This window comes from Calliopsis andreniformis, chromosome 6, assembly GCF_051401765.1.
Source record: "Calliopsis andreniformis isolate RMS-2024a chromosome 6, iyCalAndr_principal, whole genome shotgun sequence".
Taxonomy (NCBI): domain Eukaryota; kingdom Metazoa; phylum Arthropoda; class Insecta; order Hymenoptera; family Andrenidae; genus Calliopsis; species Calliopsis andreniformis.
The window spans coordinates 13,963,322-13,986,612 of record NC_135067.1 but is presented as its reverse complement, the minus strand read 5'-3'; the positions used below and the strand labels follow the sequence as shown (position 1 = coordinate 13,986,612).

Genomic DNA, 23,291 nt, shown 5'->3' with positions numbered 1-23,291 from the left:
TTTGGGTAGAGGTGAGGGAAAATTTGAGGGTTGGTTCTTGATAGGAAGATGAGAGGAGGGTTGAAAAGAGTGAAATTGGGGTGATGTTCTTTTGGGACTGGGTCGGTGAGTTGAAGAGCAGTGGATGTTCAAAATTAACCACTTTCGAGTAATCTTGAAACTATACCTGGAGGCCAGAGTATATTAAGTTACACGAAAAAGAAGTGGACTTGGTACATGTTGAGATCAATTATTTTAAGATGTGGTTTTTGAACTTTGTGTTCTGTACACGGAAAAAATATTGAGTTAAAGTTATTATGTAATAATGTTACACCTATACTGCACAGTAATTTATTTTCAAATAAAATATATCCCAAAACAAAGTGTCTTCGACATACGTTGACTTATACTACTGCGCAACAAGTTCTTCCACCCCACTTTGCTTAAAGACAGCACGTACTTTCGAGCACAGCAGAGATTCAATTAAAATCCCTGATCCAAAAATCCCTCACCTTAAAATCTCCTAAGCCCCTAAACAAATGCAGCCCTCAAGTTACATTCTACGTTCAAGCCTCCCTCCCTTCGAAAAGGTAACATTAATAGTGTCTATCATAACCGTCGCGCGTTGTTTGCGTTTCTGCCCTGTATACCTGTTTAGTTTGCGTACCCATGCATTTGCAATTAAGCCAGAAGTCTATTTGTGCAATGCGTACGTGCATATGTACACGGTCCAGCTCGAAACCGATACTCTGTCCCGATACTATTATTCTTACTTCCGTTCATTAACTCCCGTGCATTTATTATCCGAGTTTGATGCTGAATCCAGCCCCTATCTAGTTTTTTTACTATAACCGCTAGTTCATCATGCAGCATTAATCTTTTTCCCTAGTCTTTGTTTTGTTATTTTTGTTTGAAGCAAACAACAACGTTATGGTAGATAACGATATGGTAGATAACAACAACGATATGGTAGATAGCTTTTATTCCCACGCGGTTCTCTTGCGTTTACATCTATTTGTGCGATGAAAAATTATTTTCGTGTTAACCACAGAGTTATTTGAAAATACCGAACTGTTGAGTGGGTCGTTTTTAAATAACCGCGCTTTTAGTTCGGGGGAAGTAGGAATATTGAGAATTTTTGAGAATATTTTGTGTGTGGCACCTTATAGTAACACATCTATTCTTTGCAATGACACACAGAGTGTTAGTGTATATAACTCTTTCACAGACACAATACTTATTTTTACATTTTGTCACACACAACACTTATTTCTATATAATTTTGTCACACACAGCACTTCTTTCTATATAACTTTGTTATATACAGTACTTATTATGATATAACTTTTCCACATCCGATCCACGCGACAGCTACTCACTGACTGGCCCATATCTTTAACCTTCAACCCTCCTGGGCCCCAGAGTTGTTGTCTTCCCCCACCCCTATTCTGCTGCAGTTTGCCATATCTAGCTTGTATTGTGTAAGGAACGCTAGACGATTATGTGCTGAATACGAATCTAATAAAAGTTTATTTACCGCGACGAATTGAATCGACCTTCAGAAATGTGGCTGAAATTGAACCACTTCCTGCTTCCTTCTGCCCACGTTGTTGAGGGAAATTGAAAGCAAAACGCACCCCTTATTTGATCTTTTTCCGCGTATAGAAGGTATATTCATTGTATTTTCAAGACAGCTAGATCCATTAAGCCTTTGTAACAATGAAACTTGAACAAGATATTAAGTCTCTCTTCGTTAAGTGTCTTACTTTTTTGACTTTAATATTACTTCTTTTTTCTTGAAAGATTCTTCCCCGTTTATAATGGTCAAAGTATTGGAATATAGAAAGTTGAAGTCGGTTATTAATTGCGTCAGAAAGTTAGGTAAAAAGTCAATTATAGTCTTATTTATTCCAAGCTGCAAACTCGATCAACGTCAACGAAGCTTCTAATATTTATATATACTGAATGCCAACGAAAATTTATCAAGATTTACTGCCTGGGGCAGATAGAAAAAAGTCCTGTAACAAAGTAATAAGGGTTTGTAATTATTTAGTCTATTTATTTAATATTCCTTTATTAAATATTTCTCCGAGAAAAAATTTGACGAAAAATAGTTACGAACATAGCAACTAATTTTAAATTATTCTTTTGAGGAATTTCGCTTTTCCAACTTTTAAAAAAAATGAAATTTAAAAATAGGATCGCGAAAAGTGCACACTTCGTGCAAAAATGCAATTTCACACGAATAATTGCATTTTGTGTCACAAATTCCAAAGGTGAATCGAATTTTTTTTTCTCTCGATTTGGTTTCCACTTCTAGATTTTGCTTAATCTACCATAAATTTCTTAATTCTGCAAAAGTACGCACGTTGTTATTTTTAATCCAATTATATTATTCAAGAATATGAACTTTAAAATAAATGATCATGTTACGTACTTCTTTGTATAATCATCATTAAAAATAATTGCTCCATGAAATTAAAATTAAAATAAATTTACCAAGAAGAAGTAATCTGTGTTTTACGAAAAGAAGAATATCACTATCCAAAGATAACATTTCCAAAGAATTAGCAGTGAATACTTAACATCCTCTAGTTCACAATAATTGCAGCTTTTCATTAGTTACCCAACGCTCTATTGAATATTCATCCCTGTTCATCCCTATCTTATTAACGAGCAAATATACAACTATATCGCTAGTCTGGTCGAATGATTTCGTTATGGGAATGAAAACAGAGGCCTCTTTGACGCGTTACTTACGCAATAGAACGAAGATTGTTCTTCGAAGGCATGCAATTTATTCAGAAAGCAAACGCTTTCAACAGGGCGAACCTGTAATGGACGTGCTCGCGAAACCTGCCGAACGAAGCGTTACCAAGTCTCTGGTATCGTGTGCGTGGGTAGGCACCCACGTTTCCGAACGACATATCGCGTAGAAGAGATCGTTCTATCCGAAACTGCTCTTGGCAGGTCGAACGAGCTATGAGACGTGGCTATCGATGCATTGCGAAACGTAGATGCTCAAACGGTTCCAAAGTGTGGAGTGGTCAGATTCCACGAAATACTTTATATAAATACCTGTAGGCACTTTCTGCTGACAGTCTTCTGTTATACAAGACAGATGGTTTGAAGTGGTTATGAAGGGACCAAAAAAATGTATTTTAACCCTCGTACGACGACAGGGTCACTTTGACACTAAATAAAGTACAAGATGTCAAAAGTGTAATAAAATTATTTGTAAGAATCGTGTACAAAATACATTTATCTCATGTATCAGGTGTATAGAAAACGAAAGAGAAATAAAGTGTACCTGTGATGTTGAAAATGCAAAAGTAGACCCTGCAGAAAGTCTCTCGTGGCTGTCGAGAACCATTTGTCTTCCGAGGGTTGAAGAACTATACAGGATTCTAAGAAAACGAGTGTCTGCAAAGTTTCCAAAATTTTGTTCCCTAAAAAACAGCGAATATGTTATGTGTGATAATCCAGATTTAAAGGGTATAACTACCCTTTTCAACCGTAATCAGATTTTTAGGGGGTGCAAGACACTTTATCGACCAAACATGTATCACGATTTAAGGCAGAGACATGTTGGCTTTCCTGAATGAATTTTGATTGCTTTCAGTGTGTCTTTTTTACAGAAAGGCTTCTATCGATATTCTTGTAGAGTTTCTACCAGAAACTGAAACCCCTGAATTTCTAATAAACTTCTATCGTGGATCGGGGAAGGGGTAGAGACGTAGGAAGATAGAATAGAAAGACGTATAAAGGAGAGCCCCGAATTTATCTTTCGAAGCTACGTGTAGGCGGAGGTGGACGATATTAGGGGAAGGAAGGTAAAGGATAGGGTACAAATTGCTTCTTCTGCTTACTGAACTGTGGCGGAGAGATAAATTGCGAAGATGTAGCATGTAAACCGAGAGGGGTGATTCAGTGTTTGATAGAAACTCACTGACACCACAAATAAAAAACGACTGAACAGTACAAAATTTCTAGACTGTTCTTTCAAACTTTTCCTCAAAATATCCTCTATTTCCTAAAATTATGTGCTAAGATGTCTGTAATTATGCTTCTTCATTACTGTGCAGGGTACTAATAGAGGGTAGCGAAAAATTCCTCAAAAAGGAAAAGTTCACTGTTTCATACCGGAAAAATTCTGAGCTATATTAAAACATGGATGTCTATTTTTTAACCCCCTTTAAGCGACGACGGAAAAAAATAGAGCGCGGAAGGAAAGAGTAGGCGAGATGCATCAACAAGGACACACCTATAACAGGGAAATTCGATGTCGTATCCTAATTGGCGTTTATAGTACGCGAGGGTGCCATACCTCATCCCCTGTTACATTATCTCCATAATGAGCCGCGAGAAATCGGAGAATCATTAGGGTGCCTCTTTTCTTTTTACGTGCCTTTTTTTGCATCTTTCGCCACCCCCAATTTTCTTCCAAACCCTCTTTTCGCTTTCGCTAGTAAAATACAGCTTATTATACAACGTTGCAACTGAAGAAAAATTACAGAAACTTTTCTCAAATAAAATACCATCAATTATATCATGAAACTTAAACTGACATACTTTCATATCAATGTAAAAAGATTTACAGTATTCAGTCGCCAACTTCAGAACTTTTTTAACCCTTTTGCGAGACTTTATCTCGCTCCGTTTTTCGCGAGGAATTTGTGCGATGCACGTGTCATAAAGAAGAAAAATATGTTCTTAGAAGTCGAAGACGAGACTCGTGATTTTATAACGATTTATAAAAAGGATTTTCCATCAAAAGAGACCGAGAGAAGAAGAGAATGCAGGCAACAACCCGTGTATCCTCCACCCCTTAATATCCTGAATGGACCTTACAGAAAGGTTTTGAACACACGTCGACAAAATTTGATGCTACCTTTGAGTGAGCAAAGTGAGGATCCCGAAGAAAGTCTGAAAAGGGTAAAATATAATTTTTAGAAAAACTGTTTCTTCAAGGTATCATGAAATTCGTCAAGTAACTACTTTTGCGCAATTCGAGCATATTATATTCCATTTCCACTGTATATTGATACAGCAAAACATTTCTGCAAACACGATATTTCATATTTAGTTCCACGAAAAATATCCACGTTTGAAAAAAAGTTTCCCGGAAGTCGTACCAAATGAGGACCTAGTTGAAGAAAAAGAAAATGAAGTAACGCAAACTGTGTATCATGTGGATTATTCGAAAGGTTTTTTAAATTGATTTTCTTAATTTTAAGCTGGATTTGATTAGTATGTTTCTGATAGTATGATGATAAAAAATTGATTAAAAATAGGGGATTACTCACCTCGAGTGCAAATATATGGAAGATGGAAAGATATTGAGTTGCCGGATCATTGGGTGATCTCGGAAACTATTCAAAAAAAATCTTACAGAAACCCATGGAAAATTGCGACGGAAAGTTTGTTACGTGTTCGGAGATTTGAGAAACCTCCAGATAATTTGGTACCGAGTAAAAGAGAAAGAGAAATTCTTCGTGTAAGGTAAGATATCATTTATAAATTTCTGTTAAATATTGATTATTAATATACGAAGTGTGAAAGTCCTTGTATGAGTGATAAAAATTTATTCAAATGACGAAATGTTATAAATAAGGCATATTTTCTTCTTTCTTTTGCCATAAAATACTTTAACAATTATATACATAACTTACACCACAGAAAAATATTTCCTATTAGTTTTACAATACCTGCAATAGTTATTTGTAAATAAATACGTGATAATTAATTTAATTATTCAGAACCGGAGATTCTGAGTATGGTGCTATAATTGGCGCGGTGGGACATAAAATAATGAAAAAACGTCTTCATGGCGCACCTTTATCAGTTTTTCCACAAATATACACTAAAAGTCCTGATAGCCCACCTTCTGAATGCTCTCGAATTTTGGCAGAAAAGAAGCTTGCGCTTCCATCTAACGTACTCTGATATTTTTGTTGGAGAAAATAAACTATAACATCTCCTTCGAAATATAGGAAGAATTGTGAGTAACAAAGAAACTAATATCTACGTACTCCACAAAAATTATTTCCAATATGAACTTAGTAAAGAATTGAAACTATCAAATACGATATTGAAGCTGTAGATAAAGGATTACATTGATTAAATTATCAGATATAAGTCATTATTACAAAACACAACCCTATGTTTTGCTTATATGTACTTAATTACTTTACAAATATATTATTTCATATTCTCATCCAATCTCACTATTAATTTACAATTATTCACATTCACGCTGGACATACAGTGTTATTGTATTCGATGTAAACCCTACATGTATAACCTGACAGGTATTTACAAGCCTATTTTATTGCAAATTCGTTTTACAAAATATCTGTCCATGAATGTAAAACTTTCTTCCCCTTTTTTATCTTTAGAATCATCAAAGACATTGCTGTTAATTTATTACATACCTACGAAATTATTTAATTGCTTGTGCTTGCTAAATGTCTTTTATATATAACGAAAATATTAAAATTATTCTGATTAGTCCATTAAACATTTGTCTTTATGGAGTTGAAAATATTGAGATTTTTGAAAAATGAATTAATATACATATGAAAGATGAATTCATAGGAATTTTTAAATAGTTCAATAACTATTGAAATATTACGCGATACGTAGCCTCCCTTAATTAGCCAAAATTATTAACATTTTAAGATCAAACTTGTTATATACAATAAGCCTTGTACTTCACGAGATACAAATAGCCTATAATATTCTTAATAATTAAGTATGCCCCATAAAGCTTTTCATTGGACTAAATTAATTGTACTTGCACTCAAAAATTGTACAAAAAAGTCTTATTGATGCATACACTCTAGCTTTTTTCATTCACTGCAATGGAAGTTACGATCAACTCACTTACAAAATCTAGCCTAAAAACAGTACCCAGCACGTAATAATAAATTATAATTCAGTCTCTCAATCCAATGTAGCGATGAATGTATGAAATTTTATAAATCTCAAAAACCTATACGATATGTTACACTGCAAGCTTTATATGTACAGAAACTATTTGAAGTTAATTGTAACTGAACTGCAATACATTTTTCTCTCACCCAAAAATATAATATGAAATGTTTCTCTTATACTGCGAGATGAAACCGTGCGATTATTAAATTTGCGTTAGGCTACACGCAAAAAAAACTACAAAAATACAAGACTCAAATTTTCACTTTCAAGTTCGCAGTACATATGTACAACTTTGATAATTCCTCACAGCTTCTTGTCCTCGACAATTATGTTCGTCTTACATCTCATATATCAAGATGAAATATTTACAAAAGTATTCATTGAGGACTAACACAAATATAAGTAGTATCTCATCACTTACACGCTCTCCTTTTTCACTTATTTTACATCACCCCGCCTAATTTTAATATTCATCTACATTAGTCTATTATTTGAGGTAACGACATCATCTTCAGAAATCATATCCTGAAGTGGAATACCTGGTTTCTGTAAGAAATAATTAAAAATGCATGTAACATAATTACTCTGTAAACATGTATATTATATAAAATATGAAATATTCATACTTACTTCAATGACGATGGTAGAGGCCATATTGTCTGTGTCGTGATACTGTACACCTACATTTGCTGCTGCTATTGCTATAGTACGAACGGTATTGGTGCTGGTCGAAGTTGTGATGTGCTGGGTAATCATGGAGTTTTCGTTTGCTCTACTGGAACCATTACACTCTTATATGCGTAAAACGATGGATGAGACACTGTGCTTATTTCGTACAGTCAGCAACTGAATTAATAAGGCATAGGCAGATACTTACTTTCGCTTCTTCACTTGACCAGAATGAAAACGACCACCTTCGCCCCGAATTCTGTTCATTGCGTGCCGATGACGAGATTCGTGAAGATATTTCTGCGAAAGAAAATAAATTTTAGATACAAGATGTATTTACTTGAGTAATATTAAATAATTAGTGAGTACATACTGGTCTTTCCTTAGGTATTTTTCCTTCTGCTTCTAATTTCGCGCGGGCCTGTCGACGCTTCAGTATACGCCTGTATTGCTTAGCATTTACATATAAAGGTTCTTCCTCGAAAACTTCAGCATTAGGTAACGCTACTCTTTGAAACTGTGTCTGTCCACTGTTTCCTGGTACCATCTGCACATTAAAAATTAAAACCACACATTGATAACTTTTTTGAAAGGAAACAAATTCATATATATGTCTTATCACTAACAGACAACTTAGATGTTGAACGAAAAATGTTGCAATCAGAAGACACTACATTGATAATACTGTTGCTCTATAATCACCACAAGTCAGCATAATATGTATACAGACTATGTAAGTGAAAGAGACGTTCTGATAGTAATCACCATGACAACATTTCCTGCCTGAGATGCTGTTGCAGTAGGACTCGCCAGAGGTTGAACAGGTGTTGTGGTTGCTGCAGTGGTTGCCGTCTGTGATGTTGTTCCAGCAATTTGCATAAGGTTCCCATTGATATTGATCACTATACACGCAAAATAAACATATAAGTTTCATTACAATGGAGAACAATACATAAACAATCAAGACTACAATACCTGTTGGCTGTGCTTGTTGAACTTGACCTTCCAATTGGACTGGTTGGTAAATATATGTTTGACCATCCGGTGTTTGAATGATTTGTGGTGTTTGTGGTTGTTGGATCACAATTTGTTGACCTGTGCTAGTTAAACTAGATACTGGAACTACTTGTATTTGTCCATTGGGTGCTGCTACTTGTATGGCTTGTGGTAGCATCATTGCTTGACCTCCTTGGCCCATCTGGACAACTTGGACTGTCCCACCAGCACTACCGACCACAACTGCCTGTCCTTCCCCCAGCTGTTCCATTGTGAGTCCTTCCTAGTGCTAAACATGAGACATTAACTTTAGAACAGAGGAACAATGTCATAACTAAGTTAGTAAATTGCACATAAATGACTGTACAACATAAAAAATATTTCAGTCCAATAAATACAAACTTAATCTTGAAGCAAAACTTATAAAAAAAGTTAGTATTAGCTAAGCATAGTCACCTAAACTTCACAGGAAATTCAAACAAAAAACATAGGATAGCTATTATAAATAATTAACATTGTTATCTGAATTTGTATATCATTAACATTTGGCTTCGATTTCCTTTGAACTGTTTCTATTAAAACTGACATGAGCAAAAGAACAAGATACAAACTAATCAGTAACTAATTAACTACTCATTAACAAAGAAATGAAGAGATCAATGAATGTCGACTAGCTCCTTGACTTCTTGTTATCTACCAAGTTCAACGACATGACGCTATTTGCATCAACATTTAAAACCTAATTCTTTACGCAAGTATGACTCCTCATTAGAAAGTAATTTATCAAACCTGTAAACAAATCTACTTCACACCAATGTACATTGTTTTCAAGATTACCTACTAATTCATTAACATCTAAAACTAAACGTCAATCATATTATGGTACCTATAATCATCCAACAAACTACAAATCCAAAACGTTAAACATTCTAAGACCAACGAACTTAGATTCCTAAACCACTCCATACAGCATTAGGAGTCATGTAGAAAGGGAATTACGTCTTTCACTATACGACTGAAGATAAGTAAAAGCAGTGTACACTATACACAAGTTCAAAAGGTTAAACTCTCGTTGCAATCGTCAATTTTAGAGGCGCAATCGGAGGCTGGCAATTGTTGATAAAGGTCGCCAACGTGGCGAGCACATTGGGGTCCGAGGGCCCACGTGCGAAATGTTAAAGTACGTGGGGGCTGAGAGAATCGAGGGCAAGCAGCGATCATCACCTTCTGTCGGTCGGGAATCGCTCCCGAAGGATATTGCATCCTGTTCTCGGTGGCATAATTAACCTCGTGTCCTCGTGGCCGTTAACGCGCGAACGTACGAGAAGGAGGGCTGGTCGACTGCTGGTCGACTGGGACAGTAGACGGAACGCGACATACTCGACATGGACTGACGCGGATTTCGGCGGAGAAACGCTCGTCTCGACAAACATGGCCGTGCAGAAAGGCTTTTTCGACGTCAAGGAGACGCGTGCCTGCACTTGGAACAGCACACGGAGCGAAAACGTGGTTAATCGTGGAACCGTGCGCGGCCGTACGCGTACCCGTTGATGTTTGATAATTTGTGGACTTACATTGGATATTTTCGTGGGCACTTTCCCAATGATTGGTCGGCAAATTGAGGACCAATGGTCGGCGATAGAGAGTCCTCGGCTCTTGTGTATTGGTGGCACTGAACGGGGGGACCTGCCAGTCCGATAGCAGCCCGATGCCAGACCGGTCGATGCCCCTCCGCGCCTCGACGCGCCCAACCAATCTACTGCCTTGACTTATCCCCACCACCTGCTTCCCGCGCTCTCGTCAAACTTCGCGCGTTCCTAACAACTTATTTCCCGCTTACTTTCAAATCGATCTAGCGACAGGCGATCGCTAATGAACGTCGGTGACTCTAAAAGGGGGTAACTAAAAAACGTATGGTTTTCAGGGGAAGCAAACAGTCTAGGAGGAAATTATTTAGTGAACAAATAATATTGACGAATGGCTGTGTCGATGGTCGTATTTTATAATGAACGAATTTTTATTATATTGGGACTGTGAATTAATTCAAAATTATAAAATATATGATATCCCAAAATTCGAATGTTTTCCTTTTAGCTTTTTGGATAGCTGCACAAATTTCGAGTATTTATTTGGTTAAAGAATCCTGGGATATTTAATTGTAATGCATTAGAGGAAACATGAAAATACATCTAGGAAGTGATATTTTTAATATGATTAGGTTCTACAATGTATGATATATCTAACTAAAAGCAATGCCATTATTTTTACACACTTCTAGACGTATCTTATAACAAATTTCAATTTTGTTTACAATTGTAGTAACATTTATCTAATAGCATAACAAGTACCTCGCTTATTGCTTACATAATTATTTTTATTTGATGACTTCTTTATTCATAAAATAATATACGACATTTATTATTAATTTTTAATTTATTACATTGTATATGAACATAGAGAGATAGAAATTACGTAACAGTTAACAGAGTTCTAGAAAATGACAAAATAACAAAGATTGACAAACACAAAACGTACCTAATAAATTGCATCATAGAAAGACTAATTATTATTAAATAATATAACATCATTCATAGGATTCGTTAAGATATCACAATATACATATGTCTGAAATAGAAATTTGTGTTTGCTTTTGACATTATCAACACACATTTTTTTCGAATATAAATATAGCAAAGATGCAAATGTACAAATTAGTTAAAAAATCAAATTTGTACAAATAATGAGAAAGATTTAAGCTCTTTTTAATTCTTAAGTGGTACTATACGTGCTTGCTGGAATTTATTTTTAATAACATAATGCAGATTAAATGTTTCCGGAGAAATCAATCGCAATTTCCTGATAGTGATTACATGAACATGAACAATATTTTGCCAGCCTAATAAAAAAAGATTTAATTGTTCAATTTACATGTATGAAAATTCTAAAGCCTATGTTACAACTGTATTCGTTAAATTATGACAAAATAGCCTTTATAGTACTTGCCTTGTGACATACATCTTAGTGAAATGTCATAACAGTGAATTAGCTTTTTACATTATTGTATATAAATTATGGAAAAGCATTACCAAATTCAGTTCTTTCATTAAAAACTGGTCTTTTGGAAATACCTTAACTTGTAACAATTCAAAATAATCTTGTACGTTTGGAAACTGTCAAGTCATTAACATGCTTTCGTTAAGAAATAGTGCCTGAACTTTCATCTGTAATACACTGCTCTGCAATTCTTAACTGATATTTGAGTTTGATTCCGAAGACTTCGAGTAGTTCATTGAATAGTGATTTTGGAAATATGCGCGTTTTTCAATGCCACGTAATGCAAGGATTTCGCTCAGACAGGATGCGATTGCGATCCTGCCGAGGAAATGCTATAAGATCACGATAAGAAGGGAACTACTAAGTCCTCTTTGTGTTCAACTTTTACGTCTGCTAATGCGGTCACAGCCTTGTTGAGCATTTCGGTAATCTGGAAATAAAATTGGAATAATTATTCGACAAATTAATTAAATCTGAATAAAACTGGTTTGCACTAAATATTTGTGTACCAGTCCATGGTCACCAGAAGCAAGTGGGTCAGCAGCTAGTATTTTCTCTGGAGCAGGGATATCTTTGAGTAGGCAAGATGTACTATCAGGGACTTTAAACCCTCCAACTTCAATACGTCTGACATATGCATGTGATCTATCCATGTATTCATGTTGCTCCAGACTATGTGAATCCAATGCTCCAACATCTATCACATTCCTAAAATAAGGAAATGCATTTATTAGTATTGCTATAATATTAGTCACACCATTCTATAATTGCCATAAATATAAAGATGCAACATAAACATAATAGTAAAAAAAAAAAAAAACAGAGAAACTCACGCTGCTGTTTCATGTAAAATTCTATTTAACGCGCTTTGCTCATCTGTCTTCTTAGGTGCAGAACTTGCATATTGGTTAACATAATCATCGCTGGAATAAAAAGCAACAAAAAAAGCTTTATCAACTCCCACATACTTCCACAAGTAATGTGATACAATATCTACAAGAGTTTAATAACCTACCTGTGTACTCTAGGTATATTTGTGTTGTTACTGACAGGATCCACCAATAAGTGTGTCCTTTCATTTACTTCGCCACTCTATAAAAAGAAGAAAAATAAAAAAACAATTACTCCAAACCAGGTCAATTTAAATATAACAAAGAGGAGAATAAAACATGAATTTTAAAAAGATTTTCCCAATATATATATCACAGGGAAATTCTCTGATTATTCAGTATACATTCTTGGAGTACGCGCAGTTATGATAAATGTGTATTCTTGAAACGTATCTAAATGTCGCATGATAAGCTCCGAAATATCAATCACAATTATAACATTTTTATTATCGTTACCTGCGGGCCATTGTCCTCCTTGCAAAGACTGTAACAACACCCCATACTTAGGCGGTTTCTTGAGACTATTTCGCCAACGACATTAACTGCTACAGTGCGTTACTTTTTATCCTCATTCCTGTAAACAATCGCATGAATCAGCTGTGGAAGTACCGACACTACGCTTCGGCTACTGTCTATGAATATAATCTTCTACTAAGTGTGACAACCATTTTGAATCAGATCACCAGATGTGGAAACATCGACGAAAAGAGGCGGTGGCACAAGCAACGTCTCTGGCGGGGTTGATAGCGTACTAAAGCAGATAACATAACCTCAAATATTCATAAAATAGTGCAAAATAGTGTACGAAAGTATTTACTCACCTCTGATATGATCGTTTGATTTAATAAAATATCAGATAATTAATTGTACATGTAATTGGTAGATAAGTATACGTGCTATGCTGATCAATAAAATAGGTTATAGAAATAAAGAAGAATATGATCATTCAAGTCAATTTATGACTCTCATTCAATTGTAATTTGGTCTTTGAACAAGTAATAAATATTCTTTGCAATTGAAGTAATATGTAAATTTTATGATACATTGAAATATACGTATCAGAACAGTACTAAATAGAATTATAATCCTTTAAAGTATTAATAATTATAATTACATCATGTCCACTGTAAAGGTATGTCTTTATATTTAATTGTTTAATTAAGGAGTATAATGCAATTTAACGTATAAGTTTTTAATGTGCAATTTAATTTTTAGGAATTACCGGAACTACAGGTTTTTAAAACAGTGCTTTTTCACTGTTTAGTAATAATAGCTTTACCCGTATTGTCATTTTTTAGTAGCAAGATTTTTATTTTCGATGGTATGAAAGTTATTAATATTATATTATTCAAATACTTAACTTGCCTACATGTTGCATTTGTGTCTTAAAAAATTCTACTTTACTTTTATATAATATGAAGCTTATAAATATTCAAGAAAGAGAAAGAGATTAAGGAACAAAATAATTTGTATTTATATTTTAAATCTATCATTTGGAAGTTATATTATATCATTTTTCGTTTTGAATCTAGTATTTGATAATTGCTGCCTTTGAAATGTACATTGATTCAAGTTGATGAACTTGGAATGTAACATGTATATGTGACATATTATATACCCTTTTTAATTGACTATAGATTATTCGCGAGTTGTTTCGACGTTTTTAAACTAAACCAAATCTATTATACATTTCAGGATTATTAGGACTGAATCATGTGCCAAGCAACGTGTATTCGGCCGGAGTCGCGGTCATTGTGTTACACATAGGTCTAGGAGCTTTCATATATCGTGCATATTTCGATGACCCGTCAAAGACACAAATGAAGAAAGATTAATCCTTTGTGTTTCATTACATATGTATGTGATTAAGTACTCCTTGATTTCATATTTATTCAGATATATGTACTTAGCAAAAACAAGGATGTTACATCATATTGCATTACGTACTGCAATTCACATACTTCTCTATCCATGTTTAGTTTTTATTGAATACTGTGAAATATGTAAATGGCAAGTATACTTGCACTGTATCGATTAATGCAACAGTCTCTAAATAAAAAAGCAAAGACATTCCCACACAAAAGATTTGCATATTGTACAGCACAAACTTTGTAATATACATACATCTGTGAGGAATACAAATTTTATTACGTATTCCATATCTTATAATTCCAAAATTTTGCAATAAATTGTTTTATAGTGTCTCAATATATGATACGAGATCGATAAATTAATTGTAGCGCACTTTATGATCACAGTACTATGTGACAATCAAGGGCGAATTTATAACGTCCATAACTGTTTAGGCTGATCATTTTCATACCCATTAGAAAAATTATAAACATTTTATGAATGGAAGAAATCAAAGCACAAAAAAGCTACTACAAAAGTTTACTACAAATTCGCCCCTAATGACATTCGATAGCATCATATAATTCACTTTTTTTTTCTATATAGAATAAATAACAAATGAACTGCGATTAATATACAAAGTCATTACTATTGGTTCTCTACTAATGAAAAACAGTACCTTAGAAACATTATAACTAAAGAGAAAAGAATGCATTTCTTGAAGTTTGAAATATTTAAAATTACTTGTATATAACAATGGAATACAGTTGAAAAAAAGAGAACTTTTTACCTTCATGAAAGGCTACGAATTATGTACAACAATATATCTATGACATTTTTTTTTTTTTTTTTATAGAACTTTCATGTCATAAAAATTTGGTAAAGTATCGCAAAAGTGTACATAATCTAAATTAGTAGCCACCTTTACAGACGCCACTGTTAGTACTGCAATACGAATCCTAGAACAAGCTTAATAAACATTATTAATGAAATATTAATTTATTTAAGTATTGTAAATGCAACAAAAGTTTGTGTGACAGAATAGTTTGCTGTCGGCCTGGGAAAATGTTGGAATGAATACTTATCTGTATTATTAAATACATAAGATCGCCAGCGATATTAACTACTTCACAATTTAATTTAGTCATTAGCTCTAACTTAGCATTTGTTCTATACATTATAGGTCCTAAAGTATTAAATCTTTCTACTGGCAATGAAATCAGGGATCTCTTTAAAGTATTCCACTGATAAGAATTTTGTTACAGTTTTTCCTATAAGCACGTTAAAATTGAAGAATTTTTTTTCTTTAATTTTAGAGGAGCTAACATTACTATAGGTTAACCATGCAAATTTGATATAGTCGACTATATCACTTGCCTAGTTGACTTTACTAAGTTTGCGTGATATACCTATAATACATATATATATTTTTTCAATATATATTTTACTACAAATTCATGTAGTATCGACTTAGTAATATATTTCCATAAAAAAATAAAGTGCAACATACATAATCATAATAAAAAAAATTTATCACGTCTAACATTATAGTACGATTGAACATTTTAACGTGCATTCTTAGTTACGTATCAATTTTTTCAATATAGCTTTTTAAGTGGAACAATATTTATCAAATTAACTGTACGTAAAATAAACACACGTTTTCCTCTATCCTTATCTCTTAGAAAAAAATTCTTCAGTATTCAACGTACCTGAGTTAGTGACACTTTGTCCTTAAATAGATCAACTTATCACAACAAATAACTGTCAAAGAAAAAGAGAAACGGAAAACATAATCATACGTGCTAACTAAAAACGCATCAGGTGCATTTGTGACATGATAAAGATGACGTCGTGTATGATGAAATAATTTTCATTAGTTTAATCATGATAGGTTCAATATTATTAAAACACATAAAATGTGATGACTGCTACTCAACGTCCATCTTTTCTTCCTGGGGTTGTTGTTGATTATTCGAGGCATCTGTTATTATTTCATCGCCACCTTGACTATTTTGATTACTCTTTTGTTTGTCGGTTGCCTTATCTTTTGGCTTGTCTTCCTTTGGAAGTTCGACTTTAGGTTTTGGCTTATTTAAAATTGGTAATACAATACTATCCAGTGACTGTGGAGAAGTAAGCACAAAAAACGATTAGCGAGTATGTATAATCGATAGAAACAAATATTTCTACATTTTACACTTCAAATACCTGTTTCTCTGCGCGTATTTGAGCTATGGTAACTGGTGGTTGTTGCGTTCGAGGTGTACCAGCCAGTTGTACGCGCTTTTCTTCAAGCCATGACCATTTTTCTTGAATAGTTTTCTCAACTTTCTTAATTTCTTCTTCCGTTAAATGAGAATATTTGTCGTCTTTTCCATGGGATGCCCTAATAAGATCTACACCCTTTTTAGCTAATTGTAATGCCCCCGCTAATTCTTCTATTGCGTGATTTCTACCCTCGAATTCTAATCGTCTTTCTTTTATTGGTTCACCTTGTGCCTAATAGGAAAATATGGTATTTTACAATTCGATACTGAAATATGTCTAATGATGTACGTGACAAAGTATAAGTATCTTACCTTAAGACGTTGTAACCGTTCTGCATATACGTGTCGTTGGCACTCTTCACCTTCTTCGTAGAGCCAATTCTCAGTTTCATCTAACGTACGACAAAGAGCTTCTTTGTCTGGTTCTGTTATAAATGTAGCTAACTGATCCTCCTCTGATAATTTAGCACGTAAATCGTAAACGTATTCTTCTAATGCGTTACGAGCATCGATACGATCCTTTTCTAATCTATCTTCATTGATCATTTTACTCTATAATATCGAACACACATTAGCGTATGAATCATTAATCGAAATAATTTTATATAGTATTTATAAATGAATAAAACATACTTCTTTTTCTAGTGCAGCATCCAAATCGCGTTGAGAAAGTCCAAATCCATGGGCTTCCACTGGTAACTCAATAGTACGAACAGGAACTTTCTTTTTACCTTTACCTTCTTCACCTTTATCATCTCCCTAAAAAACAATACAATCACGTAATACATAGGATCACGACAGATCTTATTCTTTGATACTCATATGTGAGAAAATTTATTTCTGTATATTTCCTTCTGTCTTGTAAACATTTGAAAAGTAAATCCAATCTTCCTCTTTGACTTTGGTAGAAATATTTCGTATGAATAACTGATTACTTTTATTAGTGTAGATTATAATTACAAGATACAGAAGGAGAATAACCTATGTTATAAGATGCATAAAATAAATATTATATACAGGTACACACAAAGTATGCAAATTGGAAGTCAGGTGATGATAAAAATGAGCAGAGGACAAAGAGAGGTATATGCGAACAGTTTTCAATTTATAAAAGCTCCTTCATATAATCTAATATACGTTCATAATTATAAATATAAGATATTGTACCAATTGAAAACTGTACCGCATTGCCTGCCTTCACAATTTCAAGATATCAATTCACATTATTTAAAAGTTACTGTCTCTTTTCCTTCTGCGACCCAGTGAAAAAACAAAGCAAAGACAGACAGCACGGCATGACACAGCTGTACCTTGGACCCATATGTATTAAAATACTTTTCTATGAAATTATGATACCACGCATATGCTTATATATATGAATATAAAGATCTATAATTCTGTTTATAATGATGTATTTTCGTTATTCTTTTTATGTCACTATGATTAGCCGAGTTTGCAGAAGAAATCGACACAGATTTATGAACTGTGAATATAACTAGATACCATGCACTAGGAAAAAAAACTAAGAAAATAAATTACAAGCCTTTGTAAACGGTGCACAATGTAAAGTGTACATGTATGTATCTTTAGCGGCTGTCTAATTAACAAAAACATTTTATCTTTTAAACATCAAGTACTATTTTAGGGATACAAAAATGGATATCAAATACCTAAGTTGTGCATTATCGAGTTTTGAAATAGTTGCATATAGTTATTACGATCATGCAGGAGTTTAACTTTCACTAGGCCTGCAATGATCTCGTAACAGATAACTGATGATGCCGATGTGATGAAAGAAACAAAAGGTCTGTATCACCTTCATATATAGAAAGACATTCGTGTAGCCATGACGAATTACTACAATGCAACGATTTAAGACAGAGGATCAAAAATCGTTGCATTTCGTTTCAGTTAACATATGCATATGGGTCCAAGTGGTAATAGTGTGTCGCGTACCGAGCTGAACCAAGAGAGAATCCTGGAGGAGTAGAAAGGGGCACAACCCCTCGCACCTCTTCCACCATCATCAGCATCTGAATTCCGTCGTGTTTGATCCATGCTCACCTAAACCACAACAAACTCACATAATCATGCATCAGACCCTCGTAAACGCAAAAGTATTGTATTTCTATAAAATTCGTTTCGAGTAAATTAAATCTGATACTTTTGCTCAATTCATACTTTGTTGTAATTTAAGTGTTACTTCAAACGTTTGCCACTAGTTTTTGGGTAACATTAGGTTAGTAAACGTTATTGATATTAATTAATCAAAGAAGATAACGAATGTAATTTTACAAATATGTTATAGGACAAATAATTACTATTATCACATGTAAAGAAATTTAGGATAGTATTACATATGCACATTAAAATTTTAGTAAAAGGTAAAAAGAAATCATGAACATACGCACCTCAGGTGCTGGTGGTTCATTAGCCTGCGCCTCTTGATCAGATTTATCCTTTTTCTCTTGTTGTTGATCAACATCCATTCCAGATTGCTGTTGTGATTGTTGTTGCTGCTGCTGCTGCTTTTCTTCCTCTTCTTTTTCTTGTTGTGTAATTTCACGCTTTTCGATGAGCGATGCTGAAGTAACCGTAAGGAGTCCATTTAAATTTACTCTTACTTTTACTTTTACTTTTGAAGATTCTCCTTCTTGCGTTGGTTTTACGTTTTTTATTACAAATACGCCTGTAGAAAACGTCGTAATTGAGTATAAAAAATAATTAAACATAAACATAAAGTCTATGTCAAGCGCATACCAATGTGAGACTGAGGATATGATGGTGGTGGTGTACTGTAACTGGCAGTAAGTGTAAATGAGTTTGATCGGTAAAATGTTAACATCTTCGAGAATGGTACAGGATGGTTGTGCCCAAAGACTTCCATTTCACTAAAATAATGGATATTACAGAGTTTATAAAAATAAATTCATTCTCATATAACTGCTCTACGTATTGCATACAATGAAGCTCACCCTTCTTCCCCTTGAGTAGCATCCCACGTTAACTTTAGTGGATATGGTTGAATATCAGTCACTGAGAATTCGCGGACTCTCACTGCAGGACTCAACATTGCGCACTGAAGAGCGCATCCACGAGCAACAGCCTCATCTTGATTTAATGTTGTAGACACATGTCGACCGAAGACTTCCTCAACCAACCGTTTAAGAGCAGGAACACGACTGGAACCTCCCGCTAATTCAACCGAATGAATGTCTTCCATCTTCAATTCTGCGAAGAACATATTACGAATTAATAAAAAATATGTGCGCCGTGGACATTGAAATAGTATATAACTAAGTGTAACACTTACTAGAATCTTCTAAACACTGCCGTAAAGTTGATTCCACTCGTTTGAATAAGTGTGCACACATTGCTTCCATATCTGCTCGTTTCATGTCACCGTGTACATCTTTCTCGTCCATAAAACATTCGATATTAAGGGGAAGCGTCGTTGAATTGGCAGACATTTGTTTCTTTAATTTTTCTACCTCTGCTAGTAACCTTAGGTAAGCTCGCGGATTTGAGTGCACATCAATATTGTAACGTGCTTGAAAATCTTTACAGAAATATTCTGCTAAAATGGTATCTATGTCCCTTCCACCTAATTGACTGTCAGCAGCACTTGCTAACATCTAGATATATGAATATCAGTTACGTAAAGTACACGTAAAGTATGAAATACATACTAATTCAATTGATTTACTTACCTTCAATTTTCCTTTATGAAATGCACAGATGCATACTTGTAAACTAGCATATCCACAATCAACAAAAACTACATTTCTCGGTGGTGCATCTGGTGCTGGTAAATCTTGTTTATAAATGCCATAACATAAAGCAGTAGCTGTCGTTTCATTAAATAATCTAAGAACATTTAAGCCTGCAATTCCTGCAGCATCAAGCAATGCTTGACGTTCAGCTTGTGTGAAATATGAAGGAACTGAAATAACGCAATCATTAACAGTAGTCTGAAGAGCAGTCTCAGATATATCCTTTAATTTTGTAAATAACATTGCTGTTATTTGTTCAGGTGAGAAGACATGTTCTTCTCCCAAGTATTGTACCTGAAATTTCAAAACAATTCAAAGTAATTTCTATTGTAGTTTATTATAATTATTATCACACTATAATTTCCAATCTATAAACTACACATAGTATGATTCTTCAACTTTGAACTGCTCGAAAGAGATATAAATAAGATATGAGTCTCCTCAAATGTGAGAAACCTGGCAACATGCCCAGATTACCATTGCATTCAGTTACATTAAAAATACCATTAATAAGACAATAAATTATACACAATATCTGATTAAAAGATAAATGTAATGAAAGTAATACAGACAAAACATCAAATTTGTTATAATATTCTATTGCAATTATGTACTTTTTTTTATGTAATAGTAATGGTGCAATTATAATCTTCATGTAAACTATGATATTAAGAAATATTAGTAGAAAATGATTTTTTTATCAATAACTTACATGTATACCAATACTTCCATCTGCCTGTTGAGTTACCTTAAAAGGTAATGACTGAAGCTCTTTCTGTACTTGTGGATCATTATACTTTCTACCCAATAATCTTTTGAACCCAAAAATAGTATTTTTCATGTTGGTTACCATTTGATTTTTGGCTGCTACACCAAGAATTCGATTTTTTCCACTGAATGCTACACATGATCTAAAACCAACAGTCACATCAATTAATATAAATATATGAGAAATATGAATTAAAATTATAAATACAAAATATCAGATTCATAATATTCATAATATAATAAAAATATGAATTGATATCATAATTATTTAATAAAACACACAAAAAGAAGCAAGTTTGAATAAACTTAATGTTACATCAAACTTTTACATATCTTATCTCTTGTATAGTAGGTTCATAATTCTTTGCATAATCATAGATTAATTTGTATCTGAATACTTTGAAAGTTTAGAATCAATATTTAATGAAATGTATCCTATAAATTAATTTTATTTAAGTTTTCAATAATGCTTCAATTTTCCTTTCATGAACTTTATTATTTAGTTTATTCCCATAACTTTGGGACATGCATTTAGAATAATCTGATAAGTCTAAAATTATCTACACTGATTTTATTCAGTCTTCAATAGATAAAGCATAAAAATTATAACATAGTATAACACTGTTTATCATTCTTTTGCAACCTTGCTATAAAATCCAATAAAGTATTCAAGGTCATAGGATTACATTATCAGGAAGTCTACGCCAAACTCATAGAATTTACTAGAAAAAAATTTCCCTCATTTTTCTTCAAAACTTCTCAACACAACCGTCTCAAATCAAAAGCAATATCATATGAAATATCCAGCACCTTAGCAACTTTCAATTATCGAAATCTAAACTATTTCGCGCGTCAACATTTTTCCGCACGTTTATCCATATCTCCACATTTCCATATTATTATACGAAGAAGTACCGCAAAACAATCGTTAAAAGACTACTACAAAGTTATTCACCGCAAATATTCTAATCCCCCAAATTCTTTTACATTTCAAATCAGAATCACGTAACATTTCCTTTGTCCCACGGAAAAAAAGAACGAACCTATCGTTCGATCAACATTCGACGCATCCTCCGCATAAACTATCGCGGAAATCGATCGCAGATGCTATCTTAAAGAAAAACACATAAAATTTTCACGGAAACGACAAAACTATAATTCATCGTTAACACGCGCTATGGACTTTTCCATGCTTCTCGGCAGCAAAGCGCGATATCCAAACACGCGCAAACGTTTCGTACATAATTGGTAACGATTAAATAATTCCCTCCCAGACTCTGTCTATCGTTCGCGCGATCAGATAGCTCTCCTTCTGCGGCCCGTGTTTCCTCATTCCGAGTAAATTTCCACAGAGAAGACCGACGAAACGGGAAGTAGAATACGGCGAAGGCCGGCACCATCGTGCAGGCTCAGCGGTCCTCTTAAACGATCGTATGAATGAAAGCGACTTACGGTGTGCTTCGAAGGCTATAATCGTTGGCTATAGTTTCGATGCCTCCAGCGCGTGCCACGGCCACATAACAGCTCTCGTTACCAAAGTCAATCCCAATCACGGACATAGCAGCCATGGCTGTTGGTAGGCTGATTCGACGTTTTCCTCACGACACTGAACCAAGTCTTTGAGCCTCGGCGTACCTTCACCTTCCGACTCACGATCGACCAGCAAACGTTTCGGCTATGGGTTATTCGATAAAACGTGAACGTTGAATTCACGATCTCGTTGCCTCGTTGCTCTCTCGAGTTCAGCTTCTACGCTCGCGACTGTACCGAACGAAATGCCCTCCGCACGGTGACTGCGATCACTTCTTTCTGCTAACTTCTGCCGAAAATTCACCAATCATGGCGCTGCCGTACAAGGCTCTCATTGGTCCGCGGATCGCCTGGAACATTCTGGAATTATGCGCTATCGGACCGTTCCACGCGGATCGTGTCAGCTTCGCTTCTCGAAGGATCGAAACTAATGGATCAATACGCGGCCGAGGAAACTTTCGCCCTCGAGACGTTGCTAGATTCGTCGATAAGGGTTTCAATTCGACGTGAATCATTTTTAACGCGCCTTCCTCCTTTCTGTTCCCGTAGGATCCTTTTTCAATGGATTTCGAATT

General features: G+C 34.4%; 5 protein-coding genes across 10 annotated transcripts; 2 read left to right on the top strand and 3 right to left on the bottom strand.

Moving 5' to 3' along the window:
* The first annotated feature begins 4,686 nt into the window (after nt 1-4,686).
* LOC143180088 (uncharacterized) lies at nt 4,687-5,984 on the top strand. Its single transcript, XM_076379618.1, is given in 5 exon segments — nt 4,687-4,914; nt 5,066-5,243; nt 5,316-5,481; nt 5,739-5,916; nt 5,973-5,984. Coding segments are annotated over 5 exon segments (762 nt in total).
* Nucleotides 5,551-10,239, bottom strand: Nf-ya (nuclear factor Y-box A). Of its 4 annotated transcripts, none has more exons than XM_076380036.1 (7): nt 10,155-10,239; nt 8,560-8,869; nt 8,350-8,486; nt 7,958-8,131; nt 7,793-7,884; nt 7,546-7,690; nt 5,551-7,461 (listed from the first exon to the last, which is right to left on the bottom strand). In XM_076380036.1, exons 2-7 carry the CDS (start codon nt 8,849-8,851, stop codon nt 7,390-7,392), a joined length of 912 nt encoding a protein of 303 aa, XP_076236151.1. In that variant the 5' UTR covers nt 8,852-8,869; nt 10,155-10,239; the 3' UTR covers nt 5,551-7,389. The 4 variants fall into 4 exon arrangements, with proteins under 4 accessions (XP_076236151.1, XP_076236150.1, XP_076236152.1 ...); XM_076380035.1 differs by lacking the exon at nt 10,155-10,239 and adding an exon at nt 9,805-9,944; XM_076380037.1 differs by lacking the exon at nt 10,155-10,239 and adding an exon at nt 9,805-9,944 and having other exon boundaries at nt 7,546-7,687.
* An 801-nt stretch (nt 10,240-11,040) lies between these two features.
* Lamtor1 (Late endosomal/lysosomal adaptor, MAPK and MTOR activator 1) lies at nt 11,041-13,326 on the bottom strand. 2 transcript variants are annotated; one of them, XR_013002228.1, is made up of 6 exons: nt 12,981-13,197; nt 12,650-12,726; nt 12,468-12,557; nt 12,144-12,342; nt 11,584-12,064; nt 11,041-11,476 (listed from the first exon to the last, which is right to left on the bottom strand). XR_013002228.1 is itself a non-coding variant. In XM_076381351.1 (6 exons), the coding sequence occupies exons 2-6, from the start codon at nt 13,023-13,025 to the stop codon at nt 11,975-11,977; spliced, it is 501 nt and encodes a 166-aa protein (XP_076237466.1). In that variant the 5' UTR covers nt 13,026-13,098; nt 13,190-13,326; the 3' UTR covers nt 11,045-11,974. The 2 variants fall into 2 exon arrangements, 1 of the variants encoding a protein (XP_076237466.1); XM_076381351.1 differs by having other exon boundaries at nt 11,045-12,064; nt 12,981-13,098; nt 13,190-13,326.
* Nucleotides 13,327-13,506: 180 nt separating this feature from the next.
* Nucleotides 13,507-14,607, top strand: LOC143181116 (vacuolar ATPase assembly integral membrane protein VMA21 homolog). The gene is made up of 3 exons (XM_076381352.1): nt 13,507-13,656; nt 13,740-13,845; nt 14,220-14,607. The coding sequence occupies exons 1-3, from the start codon at nt 13,642-13,644 to the stop codon at nt 14,357-14,359; spliced, it is 261 nt and encodes an 86-aa protein (XP_076237467.1). The 5' UTR covers nt 13,507-13,641; the 3' UTR covers nt 14,360-14,607.
* A 44-nt stretch (nt 14,608-14,651) lies between these two features.
* Hsc70cb (heat shock protein 70Cb) lies at nt 14,652-23,007 on the bottom strand. Of its 2 annotated transcripts, XM_076381347.1 has the most exons (12): nt 22,639-23,007; nt 21,131-21,329; nt 20,356-20,712; nt 19,959-20,280; nt 19,621-19,876; nt 19,406-19,536; nt 19,057-19,334; nt 18,602-18,709; nt 17,279-17,404; nt 16,958-17,197; nt 16,587-16,877; nt 14,652-16,501 (listed from the first exon to the last, which is right to left on the bottom strand). In XM_076381347.1, the coding sequence occupies exons 1-12, from the start codon at nt 22,752-22,754 to the stop codon at nt 16,307-16,309; spliced, it is 2,619 nt and encodes an 872-aa protein (XP_076237462.1). In that variant the 5' UTR covers nt 22,755-23,007; the 3' UTR covers nt 14,652-16,306. The 2 variants fall into 2 exon arrangements, with proteins under 2 accessions (XP_076237462.1, XP_076237463.1); XM_076381348.1 differs by lacking the exon at nt 18,602-18,709 and having other exon boundaries at nt 22,639-23,003.
* Nucleotides 23,008-23,291: the final 284 nt, after the last annotated feature.

Bases quoted from the DNA above. Each gene is read 5' to 3' on its own strand.
- Hsc70cb (XM_076381347.1), bottom strand. From the start codon at position 22,754: ATGGCTGCTATGTCCGTGATTGGGATTGACTTTGGTAACGAGAGCTGT. The intron at 19,877-19,958 runs GTAAGTGTTACA...TGTTCTTCGCAG, and splicing joins GCAGTGTTTAGAAGATTCTA to AATTGAAGATGGAAGACATT. The intron at 17,198-17,278 runs GTATGTTTTATT...TCGATATTATAG, and splicing joins ATGCTGCACTAGAAAAAGAA to AGTAAAATGATCAATGAAGA.
- LOC143181116 (XM_076381352.1), top strand. The intron at 13,846-14,219 runs GTATGAAAGTTA...TATACATTTCAG, and splicing joins CAAGATTTTTATTTTCGATG to GATTATTAGGACTGAATCAT.
- Nf-ya (XM_076380036.1), bottom strand. From the start codon at position 8,851: ATGGAACAGCTGGGGGAAGGACAGGCAGTTGTGGTCGGTAGTGCTGGT. The intron at 8,487-8,559 runs GTATTGTAGTCT...TTGCGTGTATAG, and splicing joins TCAACAAGCACAGCCAACAG to TGATCAATATCAATGGGAAC. The intron at 7,885-7,957 runs GTATGTACTCAC...TTTCTTTCGCAG, and splicing joins AAATACCTAAGGAAAGACCA to AAATATCTTCACGAATCTCG.
- Lamtor1 (XM_076381351.1), bottom strand. From the start codon at position 13,025: ATGGGGTGTTGTTACAGTCTTTGCAAGGAGGACAATGGCCCGCAG. The intron at 12,727-12,980 runs GTAACGATAATA...TTCTTTTTATAG, and splicing joins AGGAGGACAATGGCCCGCAG to AGTGGCGAAGTAAATGAAAG. The intron at 12,558-12,649 runs GTAGGTTATTAA...TTTTTATTCCAG, and splicing joins AATATACCTAGAGTACACAG to CGATGATTATGTTAACCAAT.